The sequence below is a fragment of the Rhinolophus sinicus genome, chromosome 15 (assembly GCF_057876585.1).
Source record: "Rhinolophus sinicus isolate RSI-liver-muscle chromosome 15, RSI-T2T, whole genome shotgun sequence".
Lineage (NCBI taxonomy): Eukaryota > Metazoa > Chordata > Mammalia > Chiroptera > Rhinolophidae > Rhinolophus > Rhinolophus sinicus.
The window spans coordinates 36,296,516-36,316,184 of NC_142515.1; the positions used below are offsets into that span (position 1 = coordinate 36,296,516).

The following is a 19,669-nucleotide window of genomic DNA, read 5'->3' on the forward strand; positions in this document are numbered from 1 at the left end:
GACGTGATTAAAATAGTATTTGAAAAGGTTATTTCTCAACAATGTACTAAAAACATTGTATGGGATGAGTGGAAATAGTCAAATCACATAGGATACTTTGAAATTCAAATTGAACATTATAATTTTTTTTTACAAAAAATTAAAGGCATGAATCCAGGTACAGTTAGTTAAATATGGTAAAAGGATGGATTTTACAATTAGATCTGTTGCCTAAGGTAATTCATCTATCAGTTTATGTCCAAAAGAAGTTAGTACTCAAACAGAGTAAAATGTCTTTCATAGAGTATATGTCAGATGCCAAAATAAGATGCTAAAATAGTTAACCACGTAACCTGATTAATTACATTAATTAGCATGTTTGTTTCAGCAGAAACTTGTTAAATAAAGGTAGCTCAAAAAGGTTAAGCGCTGACTGAAGACTGACTTGTCCGATTAGACTTAAAACAGGAGTTTATGTTGTTTTTCTTTTTTTTTTAAAGTACTATAAAGTCTCAGATTATGAGAAACACCATTTCTTCAATTTTTTTAATGAATAGAAGAACGTTGAGATAAATAACATACATAGACATATACCGGGGGTGCCAAAAAAATGTACACATTTTAAGAGATGTTATTTATGTATTACTTTTCAAAGTTGAATTGAATTATAATACAGAAGCAGTATGTAATATGATGTTCACTCAAAAGATGTCATTAATAAAATGAGTGCTAGTGTCATTCATTGTATTACAATTTCAATACAGTTTTTTCCTATCTTAAAATCTGTATTCTTTTATTTATTTATTTATATATATATATATATATATATATATATATATATATATATATATATATTTGTTTTTAAAGGTTTCAAAAAGCTTGTAAGTGTTAAAAGCCCAATGCTGTGTTTAATACACACAAATTACACTGTTTTCCTCCTACAAAGTAGTTACGCATTTTTTAAGATTAAAAAAAAAAATCTTGGAGTTAAAGAACTGCTAAAATGTGGTTCCTTTTTGTTGTCCAAAGTACACGTAATATGTGACATTAGAGGTACTTCAGGAATATTTTCTAACTTATGGAATAACAGAACATTTATAATAAACAGTGTTTCTAAAAATAGCATCAAAGGTGTTCTTGACTCATGGGTTTTGACTCCAAGCAAATCAACAACTTAAAAAAGCATGTTGTAATAAAAGCAATACTGTTATTTTTAAAACAATTTTTATAATTTGATCAGCATTTTCTTAAAAGAAGTAATGATTTGTATTTAAATATTATAAATATGACAAAACGTGATTTTAAAATTGAGGAAATAACTTTGATAGAATCTTAAATATTTTATTTCAGTATTTAATTACAGCTACCACTTCAAATATTAAACAAACAAACAAAAAACAGTTCATTATCTTACAATGAGAATAAATAAATGTTGAGCCTTAGTAAGAATGTATGCGGATTAAGGCATTAAACTGCTCCAGATGATCATGATATCAATATTTTGTTCATTATTATAAAGAAATCAAAATTTTCCTGTAGCAAAGTGAATTACTAAAATCCTATCAGAGGTCACCCAGGCCTTATTTCTTCTAAAGCACTATTGCTTAAAGGGTTTTCATGGTATTTCTAAATAGTTAAGCATATTATCATACAGGACTCATTTTAAAACATTTATAGTATACAGTTAATTCCATATGTGAATAAAAAGGACACAAAGAGCAAGTACATAGAAACTGACCTCATTAACGGTTGCATAGTAGCTTTCGTGCTTGAATGTGGGGGAGTTGTCATTTCTGTCTCTCACCAAGATTCGAACTTCATGGTAGATAACAGTGCCCACTTTTTTGTTGACGCACTGGACTTTTACCACGATGGAGTGTATGTTCATGGGTGGCTGCAATGCAGAAATTGAATCGTTAAAACACTAATAATTGAAACTGAAGGTTCTTATTACTATCAAAGCACATATTTGTTTAATAAAATGCCCTATGCTTGTTCATCTTTAAATGATACTCATCTACAAAAATTGATCCATCTTGTACTATTTTAAGGACAAGGAAAGACAAGTTTAAAGAAGCAATGATATGAGCTTGCAAATTATAAAAACAATGTGTTAATGAAAAAAATCTAACACCCATTACACACACACGCAAACACACAGAGACACACAGAGTGAATATCATCCCATGTTTGTAAATATAGATTCACTATAACAATTTAGTGTATACTACTATGAAACTACATTATGTGATTTGACAGTACCCACTCCATTATAAGTGTGTAGTGTAATTTGTCTAAGTAAAAGTTATAATGGGATGCTTTTATGTTGTTAATTTTTGTCATTATAAATGATACTTCAACAAGCATCTGTACATCAATAGGTGCTATATTGTGTAATTATTTTTTATGATAAATCTGTTGAAGGAGAAAAGCTCATCAAAGAGGAATATTTATTTACTCAGGTCCCATGATTAGGGGCTTGCAGAGTTGGAATGCACACGTGCATCTCTTTGACTCTAGAGTCAGAGTGTTTAACACTACAAAATGTATTTTGGTAATTTTAAAATTATTTTTCAAGCTTATAAAACTTTCCCTCTAAATATATCATTTAATCAGAATGACTTGATCTTACCACCCCATTTATAATACCATGACTCTTGCCTGCTCTCTCCTTTCAATTTCTCCCTTCGCTATTTAATTTTCTTTATTGCACTTCTCATCCATCACTTGGCATATTACATATTTTATATGTTTGTGTTAGTCTGTGTCCCTTCACTAGACTAGAAGCACCACAAAAGCTGGGGTATTCCTTCGGTCATGACTGAATCTCTCTACCCAATAACCAGCACTGTGTCTAGAACAGATGATTGTGTACTAGTCGAGTGAAACTGCTTGGCTTCCAGACTGAGTTCCATAACTACTAACTACATGATCTAGACGCCAAATCTCTTTGTGCTTAGGTGGCTTGTCTCTACAAATGGAGAAAATAATAAACACTGCTATGATCAAATCATGGTAAGTATTATAAGAAGTTACTCTGTGCTAGGCACTTATTAACACATAATGGATATAATTTACTTATTTATAAAAAAGCTAAATTTCCAAAAAAGTGAAAAACATATAATCTATAAAATACAAGTTTATAATCCTGGATACTAAATTATTAAATATTTGGATTAAAACCAATTTAAAGATACAGCAATATTTACTAGAAACTAGAATAGGCCACATTTCTAAGTGAAGAATATTGTCGAGTCTATGTCTAAACAGAAGCAAACATTGTTTAATCTCAAGATATTTATATGGCCAATAAAGACAAAGGTAGTTGAATTGATTTGTATCTGGTTGAATAATTGTCTCCAGAAAAAAAAAAAAAATGAAGCAACACGAACACGTGGAGGAAAGTCTCTAGAGATATGCCATATATCTCTGTGTTCTAGTATCTATCCCATTCCACTTTTATTCACTGACATAAATGAAGGCATTAAAGCCATGTGCATAAAATCTGTGAATGTCACAAGGCTCAGAAGGATATATAACGTTTCATGACAAAAGAACATGTTCAAATCATTTTAATAAGTCAGAATAACTTAATTTCAATCACCTTATTTGAGAAAACACTTAATGACCCAAATATAATAAATGGCTACAAATATTAATGTGAAAATACAATTGTGAAATTTTGATGAGTGAAAGATGAGTTTACATGGCAACATCGTAAATGAGCTGCTGGGAAAATAATACAGACTTCACATTCATTAAGAATATCAGATGGGCAAATAAGTGGATTTAATAAGCCCCATTTTCTGAACAAATAAGATATGAAATCTGAACACTTTGAAATATGTGATAAAATTTGAGGATGTTTAAGCTTAAAAACACAAGATTTGCTAGACATCTGATTGGTTGTTGTGAAAAGATCTACTGATTTTTTAGTTTATTAATTGTAGTCCAGAGAGCAAACATAAGAAAAGTGAATACACAGTATTCCAAAGCATATGTTTTCAATATAGTAGAGGTTTTGTGTTAATCCAAATCTGCACATAAGAGAATGGACTATCTTATAAAGCAAGCCCCATAATTGTGCAAGCTTGAGGCTAAAAGTTCACTTAATAAGACTAGGTCTTAGAAGTATTCCGGAATTAATTTGAGTTAGTTGACCTCCATCTTTATTACCAGTTTTAAAGTGTTCGCTTTAAAAGATATTTAAGGAAAATCCTGCATATTTCAATTGTAAAGTAAAAAACAGAATAAATGCTTGTACTATTAGCCCTTGGCACACCTTCTGGAAGACAATCAGGTGAATTATGTCTTCTAAGGTTATTTGTCTTCTAAATATTACAAGAGAGACCTATAAAACCATTTCATCTCAACTTCTAATTCTATATTGAGTGGTAGCACTAGGACAGGAAGGTCACAATCTTTCCAAGTAGAGGATCAAATGCATGATGCACTGAGCTCACTTGTCCTGCTAAGTGCCCATAAATTAGATATAACCAGGTCCTCTGGAACTCTTGTCACTCTCAACTTTAGCTCCCTATACAACTGTTAGTTCTATGGAGAGAACTTAGCTTGCTATAAATTCCAACCATAATGGATCATGTTGAAGGCAAGAATTCCCTGTAGCTAATATATAAAACACATTGTAATCTCGTATTGGAATAGATTCTATTCTGCTCTAGAAGAAGGTCATGAATATATCAAGTACAGTTCTACTAAGCCAACTAGTGAGAATTTAGGAACTCCAAAATGCTTAAGAATGTGTTAAGGAAATTTTGGTTTATCTTTCATCACTGGGGTCAAAAATATGTCATGGAAATTTTATCTTCTCTAATTCTCTTAAATTGCTTCATTCATGAAACAGAGAAGAAAAAAAAAAACTGTGTATAAATTGTTTGGGGGTAATTATTTAAAACAATCATAATTCATACATTCCTAGACATGCAAACTATTCTCCCAATTTAAAACTGAATATTTAACATAATACTCTGAATATATATTTGTATATTTGTATGTTACTGTATATATGCGTATAGGTTTTGATATGCATAAACTGCAGGAATGATACATACCGACAGTTGATAAGGTTATCTTTGAAAAATAGGGCTGAGAGTAGAAAGTAAGGGAAGACAATTTTTCAACAAATATGTATGAATTTTGTAATGGAAAAAAGACAAAAATAGAAAATTGTGTTATGAGTGTTTCAGAAAAATCACTTAGGATTCAACAAGCGAAGTGAGGTTCTTGTAGTGAATTTATTGCTGGTACAGTACTGATTGTAGCACACAACTTCAATGTAAGGGAAATTGAGTTTTTCTAGAAACGATGCTATTTGAAGGGCTAAATGATTTAGGGGGGAATACATATTTAGCAAACCTGTATAAGAATTGGTTTTATTTTTCATAAAGCAAAGGCAAAGTGTATTCAGTCCTCACAGGAAGGAAAGGATTTCCCCATGATTTTTATTTCTATGTACTTAGTACTACATTAACAAAATGAAAAACCTTCACTATTTCACAAATAAACTGGAAGACAGTGAAAGGAAATAATATACAGTGTGTTGCAGACGTGATTTTAAATAATGAAACAAATATAAAGGAAATTTGGCTGGTCAGAGATATGAATGTCCTTCACAAATTAAACTTACATAGTAAATGATGTATTTACAGAACTTGCCCAAAGAAGAAAGTACATATTTAAAATATAATTTTAAGATATTAAAAATATAATTTTTAGATAGATATGTAGATTTTTCACAGTTAGTAAGGATATCCATTTTAGTTAATTGCATTTATTATATGCAAAGTTCAATTTGGGTTGGGATTAATATGATGTGGTCATTATGCTCTAAGCAAGTCATATAAAACTGACATGAGATGAACAGAAATCACTATAATGCAAGTCACAAAAAGAGTTTGAAGGCTTTGAAATTTAGAGCACAAAATTACATACTGGTGCTACCATTAGGAGATATATCATGTAGAGAGTAGAATTTAAGATGACTTGATAATAGAGAACATTTAACTGAAGGTAAAGAATAAAGGTAATTTCAAAGGGTAGGCTCCAAAGAATATAAGAGAAGGCATAATAAGAAAAAAATGGATTGCATTTAGGGAACAACAATTAGTTTTCGTAGATTAGAGTCTCCATGTTTCTAAGTAAAAGGAAATGAGACAGGTTGCAGCTTGAATCTAGGAAAACTCAAGGGCTAGATAAGCCAGTTTTCAATGAAAAGTCATCAACTGACAAGTTCAGAACTCTGTTTTGGGGCACTGAATCTGGCACAGTTTGAACCATGAAATACGGTAAAGAGAACTATTAGGAATTTGTCCCAAAGTACAAGTGAGAAATAAGAGGGTTCATAGTGGGGTTATGCTCATGGATACACATACAAGGTGTTTTGTGGAGATAAAAGTATGAAACTTAGTGGTTAAATAGATATTGGCCTGGGCAGAAAGCCAAAAGGCAGGCGTAACTGAACACGGATCGATCACGTGACCTCACCCCCATTTTCTTAGCTATCACTGATTTAGTCAGTGAGTATTTAGATGCTCTCTCTCATTAATTAGGGAGAAAAAAAAACCAAAACAAACAAACAAAAAACACACAGTGACTATGGTCAGGCTAATAGCAGGCATTGCATTGAAAGCTTATAGGGAGCTACAGTGGAGTGAACATTAGTAAGAGCCAAAGCCAAGAACAAACCAAAGAAACAAGGAAGCAAAATTATATGTTCAAAGGAATCTAATCAGCAGGGAGAAAAGTAAAGCACATGCACAAAGAAAGGTAGACATTAGAGACTATGTGGTCGAAAACGAAGTAGTATCCTCTGTCCAGGAAAATTTACAATCTTGCTAAAATAAAATTATTTTTCATATCTGTGACACTGGTATTTTGAATATTCTCCACTCATTGACTTGAGTTTTTGTTTTTTTTTCTGATTTGTTCACCACAGCTTATATTATTTTACAATTAAATGAAATAATGATTTCCAGCAGTAACTAGATTTGGGTTAAAAACACTGATTTACCACACTGCTTTTCTAGCAGCAATGGTCTATACTTCACATAAAACACATGGGCATAGGGTTAAGAATTTTCAGAACAAAAGCCTTTACACTGTGATAATAACAAAACAAAACAAACACACAAAAAATTGAAAGCACTGTGGAAGCAGAAAGAGCAATTCACAAGAATTCAAAAAATAATTAAATAAATAACGTAAAAATTCAAAGGTATATAGGACATAATGAACTTCACTGAAATAAGAGGTAAAATCAACATTTATATTTTCCAAGTCACATGAAGGTTATTTCCTATTATGGAAAATATGGCAGGTATCTAATATCTAAATAAATTACTAAGACTCCAGCAAGTTACTCTAGTGAGATGTGATATAAAAGCACATATGTGGCAAATGTACATTGGTTCTCTTAGTTCTATTTAGAAAGGTTAATTTTGATATGCAAGATTTGCTAACAATTTGAGACTAAGAAAAATAATATTATTTACCAAAGGAAATATTTGTAAACTAGGGTCTATATAACCTTGGTAATTAGTGAAACTCTTGAAATTGATGGCAAGTAATTTATTCATGTGCAAATAAACTTTTTTTCCTGAGAAATGAGTACATAGATTTGATCAAAATCCTGACTGAGTGCTCCATCTCCCAAACTTGAAGACTCACTGACAAATCCATGAGTCCAAAAGTATATGTCAGCCATTATCATCATTTCCTTGACTCTTAGAAAGTTAATACTTGAGAATAGCCATGGAGTGAGCCTCCAAAGAAATGTTTCTTAATTTATTCCTGATATAAAGATTTAGCAGTTTCTACACATCAGGTTGCTCCCCACCCTTTTATGTTTTTTCTTTATCTCAATGGCCTCCATTACCAGCTAGCAGACCTACACTTTACAGTATTTTACTCTTCTTATTCTTCTTACAGTTCTTACTACTTCTTCTTACACTACTTCTGTACTTCTTCTACATAACTCTTTTTACTTTTTTTACACTTATACTTCTTGCTTAAATTCAATTCATACATTTATTCAAGAAGAAGTTCCTGATATCAAAAAACAAATATTTGCCAATCAGGCGTTCTTGCTTATTAGCTGTGTGAACTTCATTTATAGTTTCTAGATTAAACTTTCTTCATCTAAACTTGGAGTACACTAGAGCAGTAGACGAGTAAAATATGTAACAGTAACAACTATAAAATACAACAAAAACATGGAAAGAGTAGATAACCTTTTATTTTTATAAGAAATTACATTTAAAAAGCAACAGCCACCGATGATCTGCATGACCACATAAACTAAGAGTATTTTAATACCTAAAAATGCAAAAAGACATGATATCAGAATAAAATCAATACACTTAGCTTTGGACAAAAGGAAATAACTCCATCACTTTATATTTCTCATTTCATCATAGACAAGTGCTAAATTTTAAAGACTGGCTGTCTCTAAATCTACTGCACAGTGAATATATATATATATATATATATATATATATATATATATATATATGAATTAGTAAAATTTTAAGGTTCCTTTTAGCTCTACCATTCAATGATTCTGTAAAGCATCTATACTCAGCAGTCTTTAAATAATATATTAAAATATGTAATGTACCTAGTTAATTTTGCTTTGATCTCACATTTGCTATTTCCATCTGCCTTTTCTTCTCTTCTTTCTCAGCTTTCTTTCAATGATGGCTCCACCATCTTAATTTTGCAACATAAAATTGCACATTCATTTAACCTCACACTTCAATTTTCTAGATTAAGCACATTCTTGACATCATTATTTTTTTCCTCTGAACTAAATACATCTTCCTCCTCAGTCTTTCTCACTTAATGATTCCAGGAAAGAAGATGAAGGCATAACATCCTACTATTTATCAGTTGACTCCTTCCTCTATGATCACAAGTTTTATTTGAGAAAAGAAAAAAAAAACCTGCAAAATGCCCCTACTCACAGAAAGCTGAAATCTTGTGTCTATTTTAATTCCCACCACCAAGTGAGTGTACTTGTGTAAGATAGCAACATTAAATTTTTGTCATGACGTTAACTACACAGGCTTAAATTCGCATATTACTAAGCGTTAGAGCATCATCTATGCAACGTTTTGTTATTGTTTCAACAAGTTTATTTGCCAAATGGTAAATACCTTACAAATAATATAAGCATATTTTTTTTTAGTTTCTTCTGCAATATTCATTTAACATTTCATATTTTTTAGATGACCAAGACTTCGCCATCCTTAGCTAATTTCAGTTAGGTGTCTGCTGACAACACTTTAATTTGCAATCTATTTTTGCAAGTTTAACTTGATCATAGCAATACTAATTCAAAAGAACATTTCTAAATGGAGAGGGAATTATTTTTCATTAGTATATTAAAGAACAAGGCTGGATTATTCTTTGAATGATACCTGTGCACATTTTCACAGGTATTATTTTCAGGTCAAATCAATTTAAAGCATATTCTCATAATGCTTTTTCAGCATAGCCCATGTCCAATAAATGCTGCCCTCATTAGAAATTAAAAAAAAAAAAAAAGATAATACTAAGAAAACAGATATTTATCATGGAAAGAAGATTATTTTTGGTAAGCAAGTAAAATTTAAACATTGTTATAGGCTAGATAAATGGAATACCACTTATTTATACTGAAAGGTATCCTTTCTCTTTACTCATAATTCAGACCTATAACTTGTGCTTTTGATATCAAATAGAGAAAAAGTAATAGGTTCCAAAAAGAAAGTAATTTACTAGTAAACCAGTAAATTATTATAATCAGCTATAAGATGATTTTAAAAAGTAATCAAAATATAAAATGAAATGGTCTGAAATAAATATTCTATAGTTCTCCTAATATGTTACATTATAAAATTCATGACGTGTATATGGATATCCCTAATTAGAGCCAGTAAAGGTTGCTTGTGAGTAACACAGCTGGGGAAGGGGGAGGGAGTGATCTTTTGCCAATTTATGTCACTATCCAAGTCGCTTTCATAAAAATAAGATTTATGATAAAATAAATGAAGATAAGACAAGATAAATTCAAAGATAGCATCTGTCTTTATTCCATTTTACACCATTTTAGCCAGCCACCGAAAAATGTAAATTGTTGGGTATAAAGAATGTTGCTGTGAACAAAGGACATAGTGAGTGGGTGGCAGTGGTGGGGATGGGACTGCATCAAGGATGACTGTTTTTTGTTTGTTTTTTCTCTAAATTGAACCAACAGTCTCATTCCTATTCTTCACTGCTACCCACATTTTACATCTGCCATCCCTGCCCTGTCAGCTGTATCAAGGGCCTCCCGTAGTGCACAAAGACAGCCTGTCCTGGTGGGGGAGTCTAATGTACTGTCCACCTCACCACAAAGCTCTTAAAGACTCAAGTCTATAAACTTCTTTATAAATGAGACATTGAACAAATTTGGTAATTTAGCTGTTCTTTATAAATATAAATATTTAGGTCATGCTGCCTGAGAACAAGTGGGCAGGAATGACTGGACTGGAATATTGACAGGAATCTCACCTTTTGTTTTTTCACAGTTCTATAAGCACATCACCACAAACGCTTCCCTCAACCAATGCTTACTGCTTGTAAGAGCAGCCACCCAGTAGTATTTCCCACCAAACTCTCTGTCCTCAAGTCAACACCTAATTACAGGTGCACACCTCACCATGGATCATCACACTTCTCATCCTACTTTTCCATGCTTACCACTCTTTTATTATGAGTACTCTATTCTCTCCTTGTTCAGAACTCTGACAAGCTTCCAAGATGTTAGAAGGTAGATACTATAGTTATCTCAGAGGCAGATGGTTCCTTTCTTTCTTACTCGTTTTTCAAGGAGTTAAAAAAAAAAAAAAGTTTTTGTTGATTAACACAGACAATGATCTCACATTACACAAAGGAAATTTTATATCATAATAACAAACACATGCTGATATTTAAATTAGAATAAAATCGTAATACAGAAACAAAGAAAGAAAATCACTAACATCTCTATCCAGAACTCTGCCAGTGCTGTTCAGGAATAGCATTTGTTTAACAGGATCCAACATCACCCAGTAATCCACATTGTCTTTTAAAGTGAGTTCTATCGTGGGGTTTGGTCCTCCAGCAGTCCCTTTGATCAGCAAGTTATCCACCAGAATCGTACCTGCAAACCAAAGAAAGTTATTTGAAAACATATTCCACTTGTATAAGTTCTTTAACAAAGATCATACGCTTTAAACCCTGGCTGACTTACAAATCTGTTTTAAAGCAGAAAATGTTCAACTTTGTATCTGGCATGATAGAAAAAAGATGTTCTGTTTAAAAATAAAAAGCAAAACATAACTTCATTATTCTATTTCTAAATCATAATCTGGGGAGATGAAGCTGAGAGTCAGAGATCCAAACACTTGGAGAGTTTCATCATCTATTTCTGGTTTCCCTTTAACAAAATGAATCTGTTCCCCTCCCTGTCCAACTCTTCTCACAGGAGTTATCACTGAATTTTATCCTGAACAAAAGGAAATGCCTATAATAACAGAGGCTGATACTTCAATTCAGATATGAAAAGAGATATCCCAAAAATAAGAGAAAGGAAGAGATAAAGAAGTAGCAGAATCTCCCATGGTGAGAACTGCTTCTTTTTTTCTTTTATCTTAGAGCAAACACATAAAACATAAATCTTAATGTGAAAGACAAAACTAATGTGCAGACATACAATAGAAGCCGTTCTTCTATAAGACATGTCTGGGGCACTCACTAGAACGGCAAACTATTATAATGTAACATTTTGATGCTTGCTTTCTTATTTTTCCAGTGGACTAAATTGTAGACACTTGTTGAATAAGAGTTGAAAGAAAGTATATCTGTAATCTTTCCTACTCTGTTAAAGATTCCATGCATTTTACACTGATGCAATTCAGATCTTTTTTTTTTCTTTCTTTTTTTTCTTTTTTCCCCCATAGAGCAACGGTCCCATTGCCAAACAAAACAAAATGCAATATACCTTAGGGGCATCATTTTCAGCTGATCCATTTTATTAAACTTAAAGCATATAGAAGAGATGAGGCTATGAAAATGAAAATTATACCCTCCTGCAGGCATTAGAATATATGGCATATATCTAGAGAACTCTTTGCCTAAGGAAAACACATAAGAATATATAGATAATCCATAAAAATGAACCTAGCTTGAAAAATAATCATGCAAAACATATTTGCTACACTTCCTTAAGGCATCAAATGGTCTAAATATTATATCATTGGATAACTACAAATAAAAGGGGGGTTCTCTTAGGAAGATTTTTCCACCAAGTTCATCATCATCATCATCATCATCATCATCATCATCATCATCATCTATACTATTTCTTTAACATATTATTGCTAATGAGCACCATCTGCCTAGAGAACGTTTAAAGGAACCGTTTTTCTTTTGTAACAATAAATCTAAATAATGTTTAAACACGCATATTCTCACATACTTTTTTAAATGGCAGATTTTTTTTTCTACTTTTTCACATATTAGTATGCATATATGTAAATATTAAGTGAAACCTATTCTATCTTTTTTTTAACTGAAATGTCAAAGAGATAACCTACAGATAATACATCCAAAGTACAGATCTGATAATGATGGCATTTTCTGACCTACGAATAGATGTAAGGCCCAAGTACACCTTCATTAACAAACACTTCAAACAATTAACCTTTGAAAATCATTTGGTCTGTATTTCCATATGTAATTAATAAGTTAAATAGAATTCTATTTTCTGGTCAAGAAAAATAAAAAGAAATGTACAATGGCTACATCAATTGACATTAATGTGTGTGCCTTGATTTAATGGTGCATAACAACAATAACAGAAGAACTTTCTATAATATACATACACACCATGCAGGCACATGGAGGGAAGGAGTAGTGAGCTCTCCTTTATAATGCAGATGAATTATAACTAGAGAAAATTGTCATAGTTATTTTAACAATTATTAAGTCAGTGAAAACGAAGCACTGTATCTGTGTGTATATATGTGTGTGTGCGTGTGTGCATGTGTGTATGGACATATATATGTATATGTGTATGGACATATATATACATTGGTTTTATAGAGGAGTTCTAAATGCTTTTTTCTTGCTCTCTCCTCACCCCTGTAATCTTCAATGATGAAAAAAAGAATAAAAGGGTTTCCAGCACTAGTGTAATGAAAAAGAATATTTTTATATTTTCTTTCACCAGAATATTTTTATATTTTATAATATCTAAACTTTTCAATTCATATTGCCAACAATCTCTCAACATTTTCATATACCATGTTACTTTACACCAAAAGTTTGGAGGAAAGAGAGAGAGGGAGAACAGCACAGCTAAGAGAGACATGATCCAGGGAGCGATATTTTTCAAAAAAAAAAAAAAAGGAATATAGGTGTTCACTCTGGTTTGCCTGGACAGCTGTGACCTCTATCCTCCTCCCAGAAGAATAGGTGACACCCAAGCTGAGGTTGGCTTTGAGCCATGAGCTCTTCCTCTATTTCCAACCCATCAGTCAGGACTGTATCTTCCCACAGGTCCAAGGATTTCCAGATCGGGGGAGCTGGTGGTCTGAGACAAAACTGGTATGTAGTTGCCCAACAGAATCTCTGGGCACAATTGGAGTGTGTAGGCCCTTTGCCTCCTCTTTTTTTTTTTTTTTTTTTTTTTGGCAACTTCCCCTTTCTCCAGTGAAGCCTTTTTAACGTCTCCCATGTGATGTTTAAAATCCATTCCTATCCCTGACTATTTAGATTTTAACTATAAAGACACAGAAATTTTAAAAATAAAAGGATAACATATACTATGCAGCACTAATAAGAAACCTTGGTGGCTCTGTTATTATCAGAGTTACCAGAACCAGGAATATTACTAGAGGTGAAGAGATGTATTTTATTAAAATAAAGGTATCAATTCATCAACAAGTGTTAACCCTGAAGAGGCCTTACTTGTAGAATAGGAGGTGAACAGTATGGGATTCCTTTCACACAAAAATTTACTTTTCTCATAAAAAATGGTGGCAATCAGGAAAAAGGAATTAAACACAGTTTGATATCCATACCATAGAAGTTGAAAGATCTGGTCCTGAAATCGACAGGCTTAGAATCCTATTCTGGATCCACCATTTAACAGCTATAAGAAAGTGGAAAGATAATTCCACTCACCTTCAATTTCCTGCTTCTACAAAATTGGTACCACAACAGAGCTGGGTTTCTACTATAACACCCTATGTACATATCTGAAAAAAAACTTGTGTTCTTATATCCAGAGCACTAATGAATACTAAAACAACAATCATAATAAAAGATACTAGCAAAGTTAAATATTCAATGTTATTTTCACCAAGTGTCATAGTCAGTCAATCTTTTACATCCTAAAATATTGGAATTTGTGCTTTCTCCTTCAAGAAATAGGTATTGAGAGTAATTTGCTTCTAAATAGAGACCTTTTTAGCAAAATTGAAAATTTGATGTAGCATTTAGCTTTCTTCATTAATCTATTATTTTAATTCAAAAAAATAACTTTGCAGCTCCTTCATCTGTACCAACGGCTTTTCCAGATTAACATATTATCAATTGTAGCCAATAAATTAGACTCCATTTATACTAAATAAAGTGCTGTAGAAGATTTTCAGCTTTTTTCTTAAGACCTTCTCATATAGTGAAGTCTTTCTTTTTAATTATGAGAAGAGTTTATGCAGAATATTTCAAAGCAAATATACTGAAAAAAAACGTATGAATCCATACAGTGTCCTCTTTATACCTACTTCATTCTCCTACTTGCAATGTGTATGAAGTAATTTGCATAAAAAAGAGTCTGCTGGGTTGCTCTGATGACTAAATGAGATAAACACATGTGAAATACTGATTGCAATCCCTGGTCTAAAATAAGGAATTGAAAAATGTGAATTACAGTATTTGTTGTTGATGTTATTAACTTAGTTTTTGGAAGGGAAAGCATTTGAAGCTAAAGCAAAATGACTTAACTTTATGTCACAGAATTTTTACAAATCAAGTCTACTGTTCATATCACAAAGCTAGCATTTTCATGTTTGGTTAATGCATAGGTATGGCAAGATATCTGAAAAAAAATATATGGACTTAAAAGATTTTAATCCAAAAAGAATCATTCTAGGAAGTTCGAAGGTAGTGAGAAAATGCTTGCTCTAGATAAAATTATAAAGAGAGCCCTTTATGTCAAACAGCCAGGTTTTCCTTCACTGCATTCCAATTGATGGCAATCCATCGAATCCTGCTATCACTAGGGAGTGAAACCCACTCTTTCCACTTCTTAACCTCAGACAATTTTGATATTTCTCATAGAAAATCAAATTATATTTGATGGCTAGAAAAAGACCTTTTTCAACAAATTCATACCAGTGATAATCTTCAGATTGAACATTTTTGTATTGATCACCATCATATGCTCAGTTCCATTAGGATCTATAAACAAACACAAACACACACACACATGTACTCACACATACACTCACACACAAGGATACATATATATGTATGTACATTATAGGAGATAAGCATATATATATATATATGTATATATATATGGCATAAATGATAATTTGATATTTAATGTTTTCCTGCCAGTTACTTGCTTCTCTAAATAGGCAGTTATAACATTAAGGATTTGCTTTCTAAAAATTCTATGGAGGTGGCAGTGGGGAGGGCATCCATTTCCTTTCTAATTAACCTAACTCAATGAACCTCAAAGAGTTCTACAGGGAAACAGAGTGGTTGACTTTTTGGGTTCATTCCAAATATAAAGATAAAGAAAATCACTCTGTGCACAGAAACCACTACTCATTTCTATAAAATAACTACTTATTCAAATGTCTATAACCAATATTACATAAAATTTCTTGAAACAATCTTTCCCTGGTTTAAGCCAATCGGGTAAATGTTCAGCTACATCATATAGGCGGAAGCATCCATTGCTTTCTCTTGCATGTTATTCCATGTACATGAAACCATAAAGAAAGTACCCAAATGTTTGGTATTTGATTAAAAACATAAAAAGAAAAGAAAAATGTAGCTAATACCTAGTTTTTCAGTGAGGTTAAAAAGTAAATATGGCTATTATATAGTTGTTATTGAGTAAAAGTTAAATTCCAAAATTCACAGACTAAACACAACTCTCCTCATGCTCAAATCTTTTTAATCAATACACTGCAGGACTTTTCTGGAAGTAGTCTTTCTACTTTGATTTTCCACACATCTTGGCTTACAATTATATTAACTGTCCATCTCAGCTAAGCATATATTCGTATGGTATCTAGTAACTAACTGGTAAACTCATACAAGAAATTGTACGTGTGTCTACCAACTTCACAAAGAAAACACAAATATTGATCGGGCTGTGTTTGAATGTTAGGGATTTTCTGAGATTATACATGATAGATATAGATATAGTCTCTGAACTTATAGCTTACTACTAAAAAAATAGATAGTTGACATTAATGATAGTCCAATAAAACTTCAGGTCCAATTGGGAGTATCAGTTTGTGAACTGAACACACTAACCTAGAATCCCTCAGAATAATCATGGTACCTTCTTTCTACTGTGGCAGTAGAATCTGTGGCAGAGGTAAGAATCCTGAACACATGAGATGCATCCTGAGCTTAAGGAGACTGTTGAAAAGCTTCATGGTAGACAGACTCATAAGGTATCCTCCATAATGCCTGCCTCCTGTTTTTATGTGATTCCCTTTCTTTGAGTGTGGGTGGGATCTTTGACTTGATTATAACAAAAAGAATATGGCAACAGTGATGGGAAGTTATATATACATGTACATTATATGGTACATTACATATGATATTACATAAGATTCTACATTACATAAGATTCTAATGACTTATCTTGTTGAGGCTCTTTTTATTTGCTCTCTGCGGCAAAACATTTAGTCATGTTGAAAGGCTCCATGGCAAGGAATCATGGTGGCCTTTAGGAGGGGGGACATAGTTCAGTCCTACAACCACAATCTGAGTGAGCTTGGAAGCTGATGCTTCCCTAGTCATGTATGACCCAGGTGAGACTGTAGCCCTGACAACGCCTTACAGTCTTGTGATGTTAGGCCTGGACTCTTGACCCAAAGAAACTGTGAAATAATAAATGTGGGTTGTTGTACAACACTTTGTTTTAATATTGTTATGCAGCAATAGATAACTACTATATTTCTATAGGCAAATAATCGATGAAGGTTGGACAAATGTTTGCAAACTTTCCACCGTGCCCTTACATGGTGGAAAGTTCACTAACTTAATTGTCTTACCTCGTCAAAATCTGGGCCCCACTACTAGCTCTGCGATCTTAGGCAAGTTTCCTACTTTCTTATAATCAGTAATATACATTATTACGAGAAATACATACAGTCATGTATGCAAGAAACAGCACATAGTTACATAATGAATAATAGTTTCATACCACTGCCACTGGGAGTTTATATAGATTGAAGTATGTAAACGAATTATTCATTCTATTTCATTAAATTGGAAACAGTATATACAATATTTTAAAATATAATATCACTTTTTAATAACTGAGATAAAATAAGCACAGAACATACCTAAAAGCAAACAGAAAAAAACAAATGCAAAACAGAAAACGAAGCAGGGTGGGGTGGCAGGCGACAGTTTGTAACCAAAGTTATCACTCAGAAAGGTTCACACAGCAAAAGGCCATTTCTTCCTGGCAAAAATAAAAGTGAACAAGATAGCAAGCAAGAGGAGTCATGTTATTATTGACCTTAAAACTCTTATTAACATTTGCTCACTGTTTCTGCTGGACTAAATGACAAAATATAGACTCTAAGTGAATTGCAATGTACCCAATTCACAAGCATATGAAAATGACAAAGGATCATAATGTCAGCATACTGCAATATTTTATTATTTTCAGACCATCATATGCTGCAGTTGAAATAAAGAGACAGACCAAACCATTTATTTATTTACTCATATTTTTTAATTTATTGGGGTGACAATTGTTAGTGAAATTACATAGATTTCAGGTTTACAATTCTGTATTACATCATCTATAAATCCCATTGTGTGTTCACCACCCAGAGTCACATCTCCTGCCATCACCATATATTTGATCCCCCTTTCCCTTATCTCCCAAATCCCATCCCCCTTACCCTCTGGTAACCACTAATCTATTGTCTGTGAATATGAGTTTTTGTTTCTCATTTGTTTGTCTTGTTCTTTTGTTGTTTTTGGTTTAAATACCACATATCAGTGAAATCATATGGTTCTCTGCTTCTTCTGTCTGACTTATTTTGCTTAGCCTTATACTCTCAAGATCCATCCATGTTGTCACAAATGTTCCTATATCATCTTTTCTTACCACTGGATAGTATTCCATTGTGTATATATACCACAACTTCTTTATCCATTCATCTATCAAAGGACATTTTGGTTGTTTCCATGTCTTGGCCACCATAAACAGAGCTGCAATAAACATTGGAGCACATGTGTCTTTATGGATAAATGTTTTCAGAATTTTTGGGTAGATACCTAGGAGAGGGATTGCTGGGTCATATGGTAATTCTATTCGTAATTTTTTGAGGAACCTCCACACTGCCTTCCAAAACGGTTGCACCAGTCTGCATTCCCACCAACAGTGAATGAGGGTTCCTTTTTCTCCACAGCCTCTCCAACACTTGATACTATTTGTCTTGTTGATGATAGCTATTCTGACTGGGGTGAGGTGATATCTCATTGTGGTTTTGATTTGCATTTCTCTGATGATTAGTGATGTTGAGCATTTTTTCATATGTCTATTGGCCATTTGTATGTCCTCTTTGGAGAAATGTCTCTTCAAGTCCTCTGCCCATTTTTTAATTTGTTGTTTGTTTGTTTGTTGTTGAGTTTCATGAGTTCCTTGTATATTTTGGATATTAGCCCCTTATCGGAGGCACTGTTTGCAAAAGTCTTCTTCCATTCAGTTGGTTGCCTCTTTATTTTGTCAATGGTTTCTTTTGCTGTGCAGAAGCTTTTAAGTTTCATATAGTCCCATTCATTTATTTTAGCTTTTACGTCCATTGCCTTTGGAGTGAAATTCATAAAATGCTCTTTGAACCCAAGGTCCATAAGTTTAGTACCTATGTTTTCTTCTATGCAGTTTATTGTGTCAGGTCTTATGCTTAAGTCTTTGATCCATTTTGAATTAATTTTGGTACATGGTGACAGATAGCAGTCCAGTTTCATTCTTTTGCACGTGGCTATCCGATTCTCCCAGCACCATTTATTGAAGAGGCTGTCTTTCCTCCATTGTATATTTTTAGCTTCTTTGTCAAAAATAATCTGTCCATATTTTTGTGGTTTTATTTCTGGGTTCTCAATTCTATTCCATTGGTCTATGTGTCTGGTTTTCTGCCAATACCATGCTGTTTTGATTATTATAGCCCTGTAGTACAAGCTAAAGTCAGGAAGTGTGATACCTCCATTATTGTTCTTTTTTCTTAAGATTGCTTTGGCTATTTGGGGTCTTTTGTGGTTCCAGACAAATCTGATGATTTTTTGTTCTATTTCTTTAAAAAATGCCATTGGGATTTTGATGGGGATTGCATTAAATCTGTATATTACTTTGGGTAATATGGCCATTTTAACTATGTTGATTCTTCCAATCCAT

General features: G+C 32.6%; 1 protein-coding gene across 1 annotated transcript in view; it reads right to left on the reverse strand.

Annotated features, from left to right (window-relative positions):
* The window catches only part of PCDH15 (protocadherin related 15), a 1,316,677-nt gene that overhangs the window by 391,582 nt on the left and 905,426 nt on the right, over positions 1 to 19,669 (reverse strand). The window contains exons 7-8 of the mRNA XM_088791982.1: positions 11,001 to 11,161; positions 1,718 to 1,873 (exon numbers count right to left, since the gene is read on the reverse strand). Of these exons, the coding sequence (XP_088648108.1) occupies positions 1,718 to 1,873; positions 11,001 to 11,161 (317 nt within the window). The remainder of the gene's footprint in view (positions 1 to 1,717; positions 1,874 to 11,000; positions 11,162 to 19,669) is intronic.